The sequence below is a fragment of the Daphnia pulex genome, chromosome 7 (assembly GCF_021134715.1).
Source record: "Daphnia pulex isolate KAP4 chromosome 7, ASM2113471v1".
NCBI lineage: Eukaryota > Metazoa > Arthropoda > Branchiopoda > Diplostraca > Daphniidae > Daphnia > Daphnia pulex.
Window position 1 is genome coordinate 3,975,891 of NC_060023.1, and position 14,294 is coordinate 3,990,184.

Consider the following 14,294-nt stretch of genomic DNA (forward strand, 5'->3'; position numbering starts at 1 on the left):
CGTCCCATGTTTAATCATTGAGATGTTTCATTCCATGTCCTTAATGTCTACAGCAATCCATGTTAATGTCAATTCATGTTTAATCATCGATTTGTGTCATTCCATGTCTTTCATGTCTAATGCCATCCATGTCGGTGTCAATTCATATTTAATCATCGATTTGTTTCATTCAATGTCCTCCATGTCCCTCATGTTCAACGCGCCAACCGTCGTGGATTATGATGTGTCTCATGTGCCCAAATCAGTTCCTTATTTGTGTACGCGCATACCGCACCCTCATTATCTAGATATTGAAGCCGCCGCCCGTACGTCGACAGCCGTCGACAGCGTACGTCGGCTCGGGAGGAGTTGTTGTGTATCGATGACATTCTCCGTGTACGGGAGATGTCGCGACGATCGTGGCAGCGACGGGCTAGAGAGAGAGATGAGAGGTGGACATTCGGGCTCGCGACTCCTCGCGTTAAGGTTCTCCCTTCGTGTCCGCATCGTACCCTTGTGTGTAATCTTCGTTGTCTAATTTAGTTGTGCTGTCTTAATAAAGATCTTAAACGCAGACACAACAAGCTGCATTTCTTTCTTTCAACCGAGGAGACTTCTCGGTTCAAGAAGTGAGCTCTACGTATGAAATGCAATAGTCGTTTAAAATTAAAATAATATTTTTATTGATTTCCAACCGTCCAGCAAAAGACAATAGTGAATTACGACCACTTGATTGTCAGGAAGGTCAAGAAAACCAACGAGTCAACCACCAGATCGTCGATCCACATATCTGTAGAGTGCCCAGCAACAGTCGAACCATTGGAACCATTGGATAATGACCACTAGATTGTCAAGAAAGTAGAAAACCAACGAGTTAACCACCAGATCGTCAAGCCAAACCAATGTTAACTAAAATGTCGTGGGAAAAAATATCCAGAAGGTGATTTCGATTTATTATATACCTTTCTTGGTTTACTACCACATACGGTGGTATTGAAATTCGACACGTAAACATAGACTGATCCAATTTAAAAACATCAACTCTTTATCACTTCTTCTTCGAAGCAATAGAATTAGACGTACAGTAAAAAAACAGGTAGATATTGAAGACATTCGTGCCATTAAAAAAAATGATTTCGTCAAGTCGAATTAACTGCGGATCTAAATAAAATTGAAAAACAATCGAGATAAAAAATTATTTATGATGAAATAGTCTTTCGCGTTACCTATGTTCCGACAACGGCAAAGTTTTCCCTGATTAGGTAACGAGCCACGTCTTCCGTTGCAGACATGTTAAGAAAGACATGGTGGACTCCTGCCAAATAAAAAATAAGTTAAATTTCATAAGATTTTAAAAAAACCTAGATGAAATTACCTGCGTTAATAACGTCACAAGTCTCAGCTATTTGTCTTTTTTTCATAATAGCCGTAGAAACGCAAATATGAGCCCATGGTTCTTCCAACAACGCTTTCACACCAGCAATTTTGCTCTTCCACAACTGCATCATTTCAAGAATAAGGTTTTCCTTGAGCATAATTGAATTGCATTGAACAAACTTACCAATGCTGGAAACGCAAGGAATTCTGGCACAATTTGGCGTAAACTGTTTTTTTCGCCAACCTGAAGATCCCTTGGTTAATTAGGCAAACTTTAAAGTCCCCATTGGCGTTCAAGTCGGACTGATGGACTGCTCGATGGAACTTGCCCTTGTCGTCCAGTAGGACGCACGGTTGTCCATAGTAAAAGTCAGAGTTCTCAGACAACTCACCCTTCCGCAAGTAACCGTAAAAGGCATTGAGGTCTTCCAATTTCGTCTACAGTAATGTTTACATTAGTTGATCAATAAATGGTCTAAAACACTGATAACAAATGCTACTAGAAATAAAAAATGAAATCATCTATAACCGCGACAATTGTTTACAAATATTAAAATGCCACATAAAGTGCAGAATGATAAACAATAAAAAAGGTGGTTACCTCGTAATCTTCCACATTGGATGGCCTCAAATAGAGCTCATCTGCGCTAAAGATTGAGGCAACAGTACAGTGCTGTGTACGAGTCGGCCATGGCTTCACCAGGAACCCAGTAGACAATAGGGGTACATTGCGGAACTCGGGCATGCCAAATTTCACGTTTAGTAGTGCGTCTCGACGGATTAGTCTTAACAAAGAATTTGAACACAATGTAGACAAGTTGCTGCTATGGAAGCAACAGTTGATTTTGAAAAAAAAAATTGCTTCTTTGCAAGCAATATAGAAACCAAGAGAAAAGAAATGTTTCTACACAAGTGCTGCAGAGAGAGCAATTTTAAGATGAAACACACTAAAATCTGCTGCTATGCGAGGAAATTATTTGGCAGAATAAATTACCGTATGTGGGATAGGCCATCCACCGTTTTCAGAAACGTGGCTTGATGAACTGTAGTACCTTCGATAGAGCAAAACTCGGTAATTTCATCATCAGTCCACGTACGTGATGCCCGAATTCCAGTTAAGCAGCAGCGATAAGCAAGTGGCTGCTCCTGCTCCTGTTCTTCGTAAAGTTGGATGTTGCCGTAGTCGACGAACTCTACTTCGACTCCCTTCGCCGTAACTTTATCCCTGTACCACGTGCCGTCATCGTGGTATTTGGCGGCACATTCCTTGCGTTTTTTTACAACAACAGACTCTGAAAAGGGTGAAACAAAGGAAAACGTAGTTGACGCAAATTATAACGAAATTTGCATGAAGACATACTTAGCTCCATGGTGTTTAGATCGTCCTGTATACGCTTCAACTGGCTCTCTTCGGAGACGAGCTGAATGGTGAATGCCGCAAGATTGACGGCACTGTTAACAAACACTTGATATTCGCCCTCAAGTTCGTTCTGAAAGGCAAGATCTGTAAAAACGCCACCACCAGAACCTATCGCTCTTCGTCGGCTACTTGTAGGAGGAAGAAATGGGGTGTTCACAGATGGGCCAGTGACGTAAATTAATGGGTTAAACATCCTATCAGCTACTTCCTGTATGGATTCTTCAACTACTTCGTTTGTCTCTTCTCTTCTTGTCTCTTCAACAACTTCATTGAGCTCACTCCTGGTAAGAGCAATCTTCACCATGGTCAGCCTTTCTACCATTTTCTCTCTGTGGTGTTGGAAAATTTCACTGATGAAATCACGAACACTGTCTTCAATTTGGAAATGCTTCGCCAAATTTTCATAAGCATCAAGTTCCTTTAGGTAGCTCTATAGAAAACGTTATTGTAGCATTCTATGGTGAAAACCTTTGCGATTCTTGCGGGTTCACGTCACATTTCTGTTCAAGTTTTCGCAAGTTCCTGTGTGAAAAATCTGTAAAGCTGTGCTTACCTCCATTTCTTGTATAACAACTGGGGAAACCGCAAAACATATTTCTTTTGGTGCAGAATTTAAGAAAGAAAACAATGGCGATGTTTTCTCGATGTAGAGACACTGTCTTTCAATCAATAGACAAACTTCTTTCCAGTACACGTACAGCTCGTGATTACATGTAATGATGTCACTGCACCTCCTCTAGCGTATGAAAAATCCGTCGGCATCTGTACATGTTTCAAGCAAACCACGTACCTAAAACAAAAAGGAAATTACGTTGAAACCAGAAAAAAACATTGTTGTAATGATAGCAATGTTACGTAGTTAATTAGAAAACTGCTGCAATGAGAGCAATAGAAATTACAGCACGGTCGTAAAAATAAAAAAAAATTGCTGCTAGAGCAACATTGCTGGAATTGAAACATTTTAAAAATTGCTGCTAGAGCAATATCACTGGATTTGAAAAAAATTAACAAATTGCTGCTAGAGCAACATCATTGGAATAGAAACATAAAAAAAAATTGCTGCTAGAGCAACATTAATGGATTTGACACATTTTAAAAAATTGCTGCTAGAGCAACACAACTGAATTTAAAAAAAATTCCACTTTTACAGAATATTTGAGGTTATCTAGCAACATTTCGATGTTAGTATTGTCTCTGGATGACAAAACTTGACTAATTAGCTTTTGGATTTCCGAAGGATTTGTTGGCAAGTAGGAAATTTGTAACTGATCAATAGAGTCCAGGAAGGTACCCAACGCCTTTGAACTTTAAAGTCTTTTCCGCTCAATTGCGTTGTAGTCCAGTCAATTGTAGGATTCCAGTTTTCGTTGGTATTCTAGAAGAGAGGATAATTTTCCTTGTTTCGGACCCATATTAATGGCCATCACCTCTGTAGCTTTTTCAGAGTCGAGGAGAGACTCGTGCAATTGCCATTGCTCTTCCATGAATCCTTTCAACTCACTGTAGATTGGTTCAATTTCTCTTAGAGTTGTGCTGGCATCACGGTACTTTTCTTCTTCAATAAGGAAATTCAAGTAGAGAGCAACAAAGAGGTGGATGCACCAGTTGGAGCAACAGAGGAAGTGCAGGAAGAGTCTCATGTGGAAGAAAAAACAACCTGAAAGCAGTAAAGACGAAGAAGGTGAGCTAGTTGAAGGTGAAGAAGGCGAAGAAGTTGAAGGCGAACATGAAGAAGAAGAGGTTGTAGAAAGAGAAAAGGGAGAAGGTGATAGAGAAGAAAGTGACGACGAAGATGCTCTAGCCAAGCCATTAGATGATGATGAAGACCGCCAAAAGCCTCAATATATTCCGAAAAGAGGTGGCTTTTTTTAACACGATGTTCGAAATCACGAAAAAGTTGCAGAGGCAGCCACATAAATATAACAAGTTTCCCTTTTAACTTGTTTCATTGTAAATGATAATATTTTTCAACATTTGTGTAGTAAAGAGCCTGTAGCCAGAGTAGTGGTGGAAAAACCGAAGAAGACGAGAAGTGAAGCCACCGATCGTTGGGGTCATGATATGTTTGACCCAAATCAGCAAGAGCCCAAGAGTGACCAAGAGTTGGTTGATCACTACGGATGCAACATTCGCCGGCAAGTAGGAGATTCGAGGTAATGCACGGTTAACGAGTTAGCAACAATCTACTTTTCACTAACCGTCAGGTGAATCTATTTTTTACAGATTGGGCCTTCGCATGTGGTCGTAACAAGTGGGATGTTACACCATGGAAAGATGAAGATGCTTATTCTCGGCCTCGCGGACGAGATGGTGTCGTCTCAAGAGGTGTTCCCTCAGAACGCGTCTGTGTATTGGAACGCAGTCACGATTCCCGTCCGCCCACGCAGCGTCAAGAAATGCCTAAGAAGGATGTTAATCGTGGAGGTGCAATTGGTTTTTCGGGACCCCCTAGCGATGAAGCCTCGCCTCGAGGAAGAGGAGAAAAGATTGTACCTGGTCGTCGGGAGGTTTATAATCCCAACTCGGTTCCCAGAAGCTTTTTTTTAAAATAAAGCTTATTATATGCTGGTATAACATTGATTCTATTCGTAAATGCCATTGTCCGACTTTCCACTGAATTGAATGTTTAGATTATTTTGATCTTTGTCTCCTTGACGGCCTACGGTTCGACGTCCTCTGCCCAGCAACCAACCACCTGGACCAGCCCTCACTTTTACTACCATTACAACACCCTACTAACCCTGCCTACCCAGAAGGTCTCAGCCGATGAAAAAGCAGGAAATAAGCAGCAGCTTTTCACTAATTACAACGATCACAGTATGCAAAACACCTTAGGATCTCATGTCGTACTGCTAACAACATGCCTGAGGGATCTGAAAAGTAAGTTTAGATAAAACAAAAGTTTCTAATGGGAATTCGGATAAATTACGTTTACAAACTATTATCAGCTACGAAAGCCGATTTGGTGCACACACATTCCGAGGTCGAAAATGTTAAAAAGGAACTGAATAAGCTGAAAGGTGATTTTTTATTATTTTCGTTTACAAACAAAGAATAATTGAAAATTTGAAATAACCAATGATTTCTCAGATACTTAATTTAACTCGACGTCAAATCCACTTTTGGCCAATGTTATAGCCACGGTGGAAAGTATGAAAAAAGAGATGACTGGTATGGTCACTAAAACTGATTTCGCACAGACTTTGGACTTAAAGGCCGACAAAACAGCGTTGAACTTAAAGGCCAACATAACAGCGTTGGAATTAAATGCCGACATAACAGTTTTGAACTTAAAGGCCGACAAAACAGCATTGGATTTAAAGGCCGACAAAACAGCGTTGGCACAGACTACGCAACGCTTGGATGAAACTCACACATCACGTGTCGAAAGCGTAAAAAATAAACTGACTGACGTAATCGCTACAGTTGAAAATCTGAAAATAGATACAGATGCTGGTAAGTTCAATCAATCCCGCTACATTTTTGTTTCACACTCTGATTGAAAAAAAATCAAATTCAATTTTAATTTAATTGCCAGCGAGCACTCCTTTCAGTATTGGTCGAATGCCTAAATCTTGTGCCGATCCGCAGCAAATTGGTCACCGGAAAAGCGGATTGTTTTCAGTCAAGGGCGACAAAACTATCGACAACATCTACTGTGATTTTACAAAACCAATGACTGAAGCAGGTACCGACTAAAATATTCAAACAAAAATTGTCCATCAATTAATTCACAATTTCGGTGGACAGGCTTTCAAAAATTGATCGGTCAGGTCGACGTTAAAGTAACGCCCATTTATTTTTACGCCCAAAAATCATTAGGCTTTGGGACTCTCAACGCCATTGTTCCATTTGATTTGCTGAGATTAAATAAACGTGGGGAATGCCATGAACACTAATGGAGTATTTGTCGCTCCTACATCAGGCAAATACTTTTTCACTTTTTCGGGTGTTAGTGATCGTAGCAGCGTGCGTCTTAATCTGCAATTGAATACAGCAACCGTAGATTGGTCAAGGATAACGCAAGGGATCGGAGTTGGTGAATATCAAACATTTTCGCTTAAATCCACCTTGCAACTTGCTAAGGGCGACCAAATTAGACTCATATTAATAGATGGAATACTCCACGATCACGCCCACCATTTCACCAATTTTGTTGGTCAGCTACTCAAGGAAGACATCTTTCATTAAAAGGCATGCAAACGCCAATTTTGAAAGAACCAATTTTGATTACGGAAACAATTTCTAACAAAACATGCATAGTTTACTTTTGTTTGCCCTTAGAAGACAAATTGCAATTGGAAAATGGCGAATGTTCTATTTTTATTGGACTGGGAATAGTTACACTAGTTACAAATAAAGCAATGGTGTCGATTTGTTTATTATTTATTACAGATCCCTGCCTATTTTAAAGAAAAAAAGTTCTGATTCTACTAGGAGCTTGTCAAAACTTAATTAAAACCCAACGGCCTCATGGAATCATATAGAACGGTTGAATGGGTTTGAAAATCGTGCTACTTGCTATACTAACTTGCTAAGTCGGAAACCAACCATATGCCAGGTTAGTGAGGCATTATTAAGGGCTAGTCAATTTCAATTTCGTTTTTGGTACAGTAGGATGCAGGAAAATGTGTTGCTTTGGCCATTAAACTTCCTTGGCGGGCAGGGCATATTTTCCTGCAATCTAATAAGGAAATGGTTCACCCATACATGAAACAAAAGGCCTAACTTTCAACAACACTAGAAAGGCAGAACGTTCTCCTCCTCGTGTTGTCGTCTTGCCCGGGCAGAAAAACCGGTTCACGGACGGTAGTTCGGTTCAGCTAAACACAATCAAAATCTTTAGGGTGGAAAACGATGAAAATTATCCGTCAAAATAAAAAGGAACAAGAAACAAACAAACATCGAAAAATTCATTTGTCTGTTAAAATAGAATCGCCAATGCAATGGCAAAATTGCCTGTTTTTTTTACGTCACTGACGGTCAGCGGTCCGGTAAGAAATGAGGAACGAGAAAGAAATGAGAGAAACGAAGAAATGAGCCTACAAATGTGTCCTGATTTATCGTGCTAAATTACTTATTAAACAACTCGTAGGTTGCTTGGGCACATTGGAAAATAGCCTACCAATCTCTGACAACGACCCCTGTCTATTATAACAAAACCAAAAACTGGAACAACAAACAAACCTCATCTATTGGAAGTTAGCATGCCACTTTGAAAACTCAACTCATTCAAAAACGAACAACAAGAGCAGAAAAACCTTCACCAACCTCTCTCAAGTGCTTTTACAATTGATTTAAGACCAAACAAGAGAAAAGGAAGGAAAATGATGGCATTGAGTCAAGTCGGAATCATTATTAAAATTCCAATAAAGGATCCCCCTAGTTGAGGTCTTGCCTTTGTGTCCGGTTCCGAGTGGATTTGCAACCTCTGTCCAGGTACTCGTTCGTCAATTGCACACGTCGAAAATTACCGAATGGCAGCGATGAAATGAAACCAGTCGGCCAGGAAAATATAAGACCAAAGTTGGCTGCAAACGGATTTCAGTGGTTCTGCTAAACGTCACTGCAATTCCACAATGCTGTTGACAATGAAAGAAACATAAATTAAAAATCACACACACACAGACGACGCGATCACTTTGAAATTGAGGGATTTGACTGTCTGACAACTGATCACGACAATAGCATCAATCAAACTAAATCTGTTAATCCCAAGACCTTGACAAAAAGTGTTGATCCTTGAAGTAATAATTTGTTTGGTACTTGAAAGAAAAGCAACTGGAAGAGATAGGCGCAAATTTCCTTTTTGATGACCCATTCCCCTTTCACAAAATAATCAAAAGGAGACGAAATGTGAAACGAAATAATCCGAAAAAAATAAATAAAAAAGAACATACCATTCCCGGCTCCAACGAAAAAAGGCAACCATTTTGCCTTGTCCCTTTCTCCTTATGACATTTTCACACTGTTTCTTAAAATCAGTCGGTGAAAAAATGTCCCAGCCAAACGGACAAGGATCCAGGTGGAAAAGCAAGCTGAAGCATGAGATGAGGTTACTGCCAACTCCAGCAGCTCTTGGTGCCAAACCCTGTTTTAAAAATTCAATTTCTAGATCAATTTTACGAAAGCAGCGTCCGTCCGTCAGATGACACATTTAATCTAAATTAGGGGTATAGTGGGAAACTGTGGTGGGAAAAGTAAAAACACTGATATTGAAATAACCAATCAGTTTTAATCAGTTTTAATACAGCAATGTAGCGGAGTAGAGAAAAAAAAACATCTTGAATGAAATCAATTTAGGCTCATCAGACGACATAAGGTTTGATCAATTGTTAAAAAGAAAAACAACAATTTGAATTCCCACACAAGAAAACTAGGTTCATTAGGCTATTACGGAACCCAGATCTGGGGAAGAGCTAGCTTGGCAACTTCAACAACGTCCAATCAACAATATTTTTCTATGTACAGTGCACTGTGAGAAAACTTTTTTTTGTGATGTGAATTTCATTATGTGAGGATATTGACAAGAAAACTTCAAAGGTTTTTGTACTGAGCTCAACACTGTGACTTAATTTGATATTCTGGGCTTTAGAAAATGGCCTCAGAATTGTGTGTATCTTATAGTTAATACAAGACAAAAATAATTTGTGGAATCAAATTCTACAATAAGCCAGGAAATTTAAGATAACAAATGAAAAAAGTCAATCAAGGGTTTACCAATTTACAGCTAGATACCATGACTGCTTCAGATTGTAATTGCAATTCAATCATGTCTGCTCAAAATATGGCTCTTTACAGGTGATATGTCACGAGGAAAATGTGTAACACCACCCACAATGACCAGTTCACCAAATTCAGAAGCAAAATATTTTTCTCAGCTGCTCACATCTATTTTCAAAATTTTTTTTTAGATTGGAATAATCAGCAATACATGCAGCAAAGGTTAATAGTCTTAATACCATCCATACTAGTGAGACACTCGGTAACAATGCTAATGGAATATAAGCACTAATATTCTCCACCACCCTAACAGATTAAATGTTATTATCTGCTGTGTATAGCTCTGGCTCGTTCAAAACACTTCTACAGATTTAGTTAAATATTTAATTATTACTGATTAATTTAAAGTAAAGCCAAGTTTTTTTTCTCACACACGTAAAACAAAATAATTCGTATTTGGTGTGCCAGTGGGAGAAACGATTGTGGAATAGATTTGCTGTCAGATAAGAACGAGAAGTAAGCGTTAACTATAGTGGCATCCCCCCCCCCCTTCTACCACATTTTTATCAAGATATATAACAGCTGAAGTTACAATAACAAATTACAGGTTGTCAAGATAAAACAAAATCCAAGGAAACAATTGGCTCGCGGGCATGAAAGTCAAAAAAGTGGCATAAAAATACCGTCAAATTCATCGAGAAGCTTGAAAGTGAACCGGTTCTTTCTCTAATTTAAAGACAGTACGACAAGGTAGTGCGTTATCAAATCAAGATCGCGTAAGTAAACTTAAAGGTCTGATACGATTTGATGAGTTTGGCGAGAAATTTCTTATTGATTAAGATGCGATCGTTGCCCACTCCCAATTTTACGAAGCTCTTTATAAATAAAAAAATTGTTCAACCTTAAACCAAAGCCATCTTGGTGAAAAACAATAGATGTGGGGTAAAGGGTCGGCAGGGAGAATGTCAAGATGGAAATGTGCAAAAAGAAGTAGTGTCCCGAAATGAATCAACTATAAAATGCAAGGTAAATGGAAAAGTTGCAAATGAACTCGTTATATCTGCTTTTGGCGGCTTTTGGCTTGAATCAATTTATAAACCAACGACGACCATTCAACATAGTCTGTGACTTGCGCTACACGATCTTGAAATTCTGCTCTCACTGAGTTACAGCTCACGATATCCCAAAAACGGTTGGAAATATTTCAGCAGTCCCTCATCTCTTACAGCGTCAGACGCGATCGTTAGTTATCTGAATCAGGAAGTGTACATCTGTACAGTGCATATCAATTTCATCGACATTTCTAATCGAGAAAGCATTCCTCCGAGAAAACCTTTATTTTCATTATTTACCAACGCACTTAAAAAAACAAAATTAAATTTAAGTAATTTCACTTTTAAATACAAAAATAAATTTTAAAATTATATCTATTAAACGCCAAATCCTTTCCTCTCAATTCGTCATGATTTCCTCTCAGCTTTTAATCATTAGTGAAATGATAAATTTTTTCTTCGAATCCCTCAGTCTGCAAGATGTTTTGTAGACCCCTTCTCCACAAACAAGTTGAGCATTAAAAGCTATAAATACTACGAACTTGACAGAAAATAGCAAGCTTTTTTGTGGCTTTTTATTAGCGCTCACCTACAACTCATTTAGCAACGAACAGATTTCGTGACTTTCATAACAGGTTTTCTCAAAAAATGGGAAAAAGTTGTTTCGTCCAGACAAAAAAAAACAAATAAATATTTACTATTTAGACGATAGACAACAGATGCGAGATCAGATTCCTAGAACTGGAAATGCGTGCGCAGAAGAATTGATGAGACCAACAAAGTTCAAGTTTAAAACCTTTTTTTTAACACAAAATGGAAATTTGTGAGATGGTTATCAGTTCACGTCAAAGGAAAACGCATAACTAATCATTTAGAAAATAAAACTAGACTCGCGATACATTTGGTCAAGTCGTTTCTTCTTCCATTTCAGCGGTTGATTCAGACATTTCGAATAAATGGCAAATTAACCGACGGCAATGCAAAATCCGCACTATATAAAGGGCGACCATTTCCCCAGTTTTCCATCAGTCGTCGCCAGTTTTACGATCCAGTAAAAAACTCGCAGCCATCGCAACCATGAAATACCCGGTAATTAAAAAAAAATCATTGCTAATTTATTTATATGCTGGTTAAATATTGATTCAATTCGTAAATGCCACTGTCTGACTTCCTACTGAATTGAATTTTCAGATTATTTTGATCTTTGTCTCCTTGACGGCCTACGGTTCGACGTCCTCTGCCCAACAACCGACCACCTGGACCAGCCCTTACTTCAACTACCATTACAACACCCCACTGGACCTGCCAACCCAGAAGGTCCCGGCCGATGAAAAAGCAGGAAATCCGCAGCAGCTATTCACTAATTACAACGATCACAGTATGCAAAACACGCTAGGATCTCATGTCGTACTGCTAACGACATGCCTGAGGGATCTGAAAAGTAAGTTACAAATGAATTAAAATTCGTTTCTAATGATAATTCAGATAAATTATTTGAAATTTAGCTACGAAAGCCGATTTGGTGCACACACATTCCGAGGTAGAAAATGTTAAAAAGGAACTGAATAAGCTAAAAGGTGATTTTTTATTATTTTCGTTTACAAACGAAGAATAATGGAAATTTGAAATAACTCCATTGATTTCTCAGATACGCCATTTAACTCGACGTCAACTCAACTTTTGGCCAATGTTATGGCCACGGTCGAAAATATGAAAAAAGAAATTATCACCAAAAACGATTTGGCACAGACTACTTAACGATTGGACGAAACTCACACATCACGCGTCGAAAGCGTAAAGAAAGAATTGAGCAACGTAATGACTAAAAATGAAAAATTTGAAAATTAATACAAATGGTAAGTTCACTAATCCCTAAGTTTTAAAATTACCATGCCTAAGGGATCTGAAAACTGAAAAGTAATGAATTTTACTACCAATCTAATCACATTGAGACTTCGTATTATTTATGAATTTATGGATTAAACTGCAACGACGGTTTAAAAATCTTTTTTTGCAGAAAATACGGAGGGACTGGTGGTGACCAATACTAAAGTTCAGGAATTGACCTCGCAACTTACAAGTTAAATTTCTCAAATATCAATTTATACTGACAACCACAAACTTGACCATTTTGACTGTATTCTCGGTGAAAACAGAAAGTACGGCCGCATCGTCCATTGGCAAAATCCCAGTCTCATGCGGAGATCTTCATCAGATCGGCCACAAGAAAAGCGGATTGTACTCTGTCATGGGAAGTAAACAAGTCGAAAACGTCTATTGCGATTTCACTAAACCAACTGGAGATGCAGGTAAAATAATGGCCGTCTTGTTTAGAACAGCACAGAGGTTTATAACTTTAGATGATGCCATTTAAAGGGTTGCAGAAATGGATCGGCTACGCTAACGTGAAATCAACTCTGGTCTACTTCTACGCTCTGCGGAATAGTGCCTTCGACGAAGCCAATGTTCCCATTCCGTTTCAGAGCGAAAAAATTAACATGGGTGGAGGAATGAATTTGTCAACGGGAAAATTCACGGCACCCGTCTAGGGAGTCTATTTCTTTTCTTTTACGGGATTGGCTGGCTTCTCAAGTACTTCGCAAACAAAGGGATTGAAAATCGCTTTTTACTTAAACGGCAATTACCTCAGTACGGCTGAGGTGGGTGAGGCAAACACCCCTGGCCACTCATCCACGCTAACGATGCAATCAACGCTAAGTATGCAAAAGGGAGATCAAATATGGTTGCAGATTTGGTTCATTTCACCCGGTGTCACATTGTGGGACAGCAATTATCACCATAATCATTTCACTGGTTTTCTTCTGCACGAAAAAATGTTTTTCTCGCTTTAATTTGATATCTGGACAAACATAACAACGTAAATGAGTTTGGTGACATTATCGATACCATCGACAAGGAGATTTCCGGAATATGAATTTTTAAATGCATTAAAAACTGATTCTGCCTTCAATTTTACTGATATATTTGCATCAATAATTTTTCCATTTCTTTGACTAAATCTGTCACCAAGAAAAAATCCAATACACAACACAAAGGAAATCTCAGCCAAATTCTTTTTTTTTTGCCTATCCGCAGAATTATAGAAATCGATCGTTTACGTTTACGCATGAAGTCGATATCCACTCAAGGCAAGAGAAGGCCAAGCAAATGCAAAGAAACTCATCAGAAAAAAAACATAGAAGCTGACAACAACATGTTAAACACACAGCACTATCCTCAACGTAAAAATTAGACCCCCGGCAGCGCGGGTTCTAATAAGCTAATAGCGTTCATCACGATCGTTATGGGAAAAAATCACGAATCACTGATGCTTATTGAATAACCTAACCTTCTCAACAACGAAATTCGAAAATAGGAAGTTCACGAACTTAACAGAAAATAATACCCTTTTTTACGCTTGTTCATTAGCGTTTCCTTGCAACTCATTTAGCATTAAAAAGCTTTCCTGACTTTCAAAACAGGTTAATCAAAAATGGAAAAGTTGCTGCGTCCAGACTGCAAACAAAAGAACATTTATACTATACCGTACAACAGATGACATGATCAGATTCCCTGAACCTTTAAATGCGTGAGCAGAAGAATCGATAAGACCAACCAAGTTTAAGTTAAAAACACTTTGTGTCACAAAAAGAGTTTTTTTGAGATGGTACTCAGTTCACGTCAAAGAAATACGCATAACGATCTCTGATAACGACCCCGTTTCTTTGAACAGCATAACCAAA

The 14,294-nt window shown here is 38.7% G+C and overlaps 1 protein-coding gene across 3 annotated transcripts; it reads left to right on the forward strand.

The window, feature by feature from the left end:
- The first annotated feature begins 5,308 nt into the window (after positions 1-5,308).
- Positions 5,309-13,616, forward strand: LOC124196719. 3 transcript variants are annotated; one of them, XM_046591894.1, is made up of 6 exons: positions 5,309-5,656; positions 5,725-5,796; positions 12,200-12,407; positions 12,569-12,631; positions 12,708-12,860; positions 12,928-13,616. In XM_046591894.1, exons 3-6 carry the CDS (start codon positions 12,380-12,382, stop codon positions 13,098-13,100), a joined length of 417 nt encoding a protein of 138 aa, XP_046447850.1. In that variant the 5' UTR covers positions 5,309-5,656; positions 5,725-5,796; positions 12,200-12,379; the 3' UTR covers positions 13,101-13,616. The 3 variants fall into 3 exon arrangements, with proteins under 3 accessions (XP_046447850.1, XP_046447848.1, XP_046447851.1); XM_046591892.1 differs by lacking the exons at positions 5,309-5,656; positions 5,725-5,796 and adding exons at positions 11,582-11,640; positions 11,743-11,992; positions 12,057-12,128 and having other exon boundaries at positions 12,569-12,860; XM_046591895.1 differs by lacking the exons at positions 5,309-5,656; positions 5,725-5,796 and adding exons at positions 11,680-11,992; positions 12,057-12,128.
- The last annotated feature ends 678 nt before the right edge of the window (positions 13,617-14,294 follow it).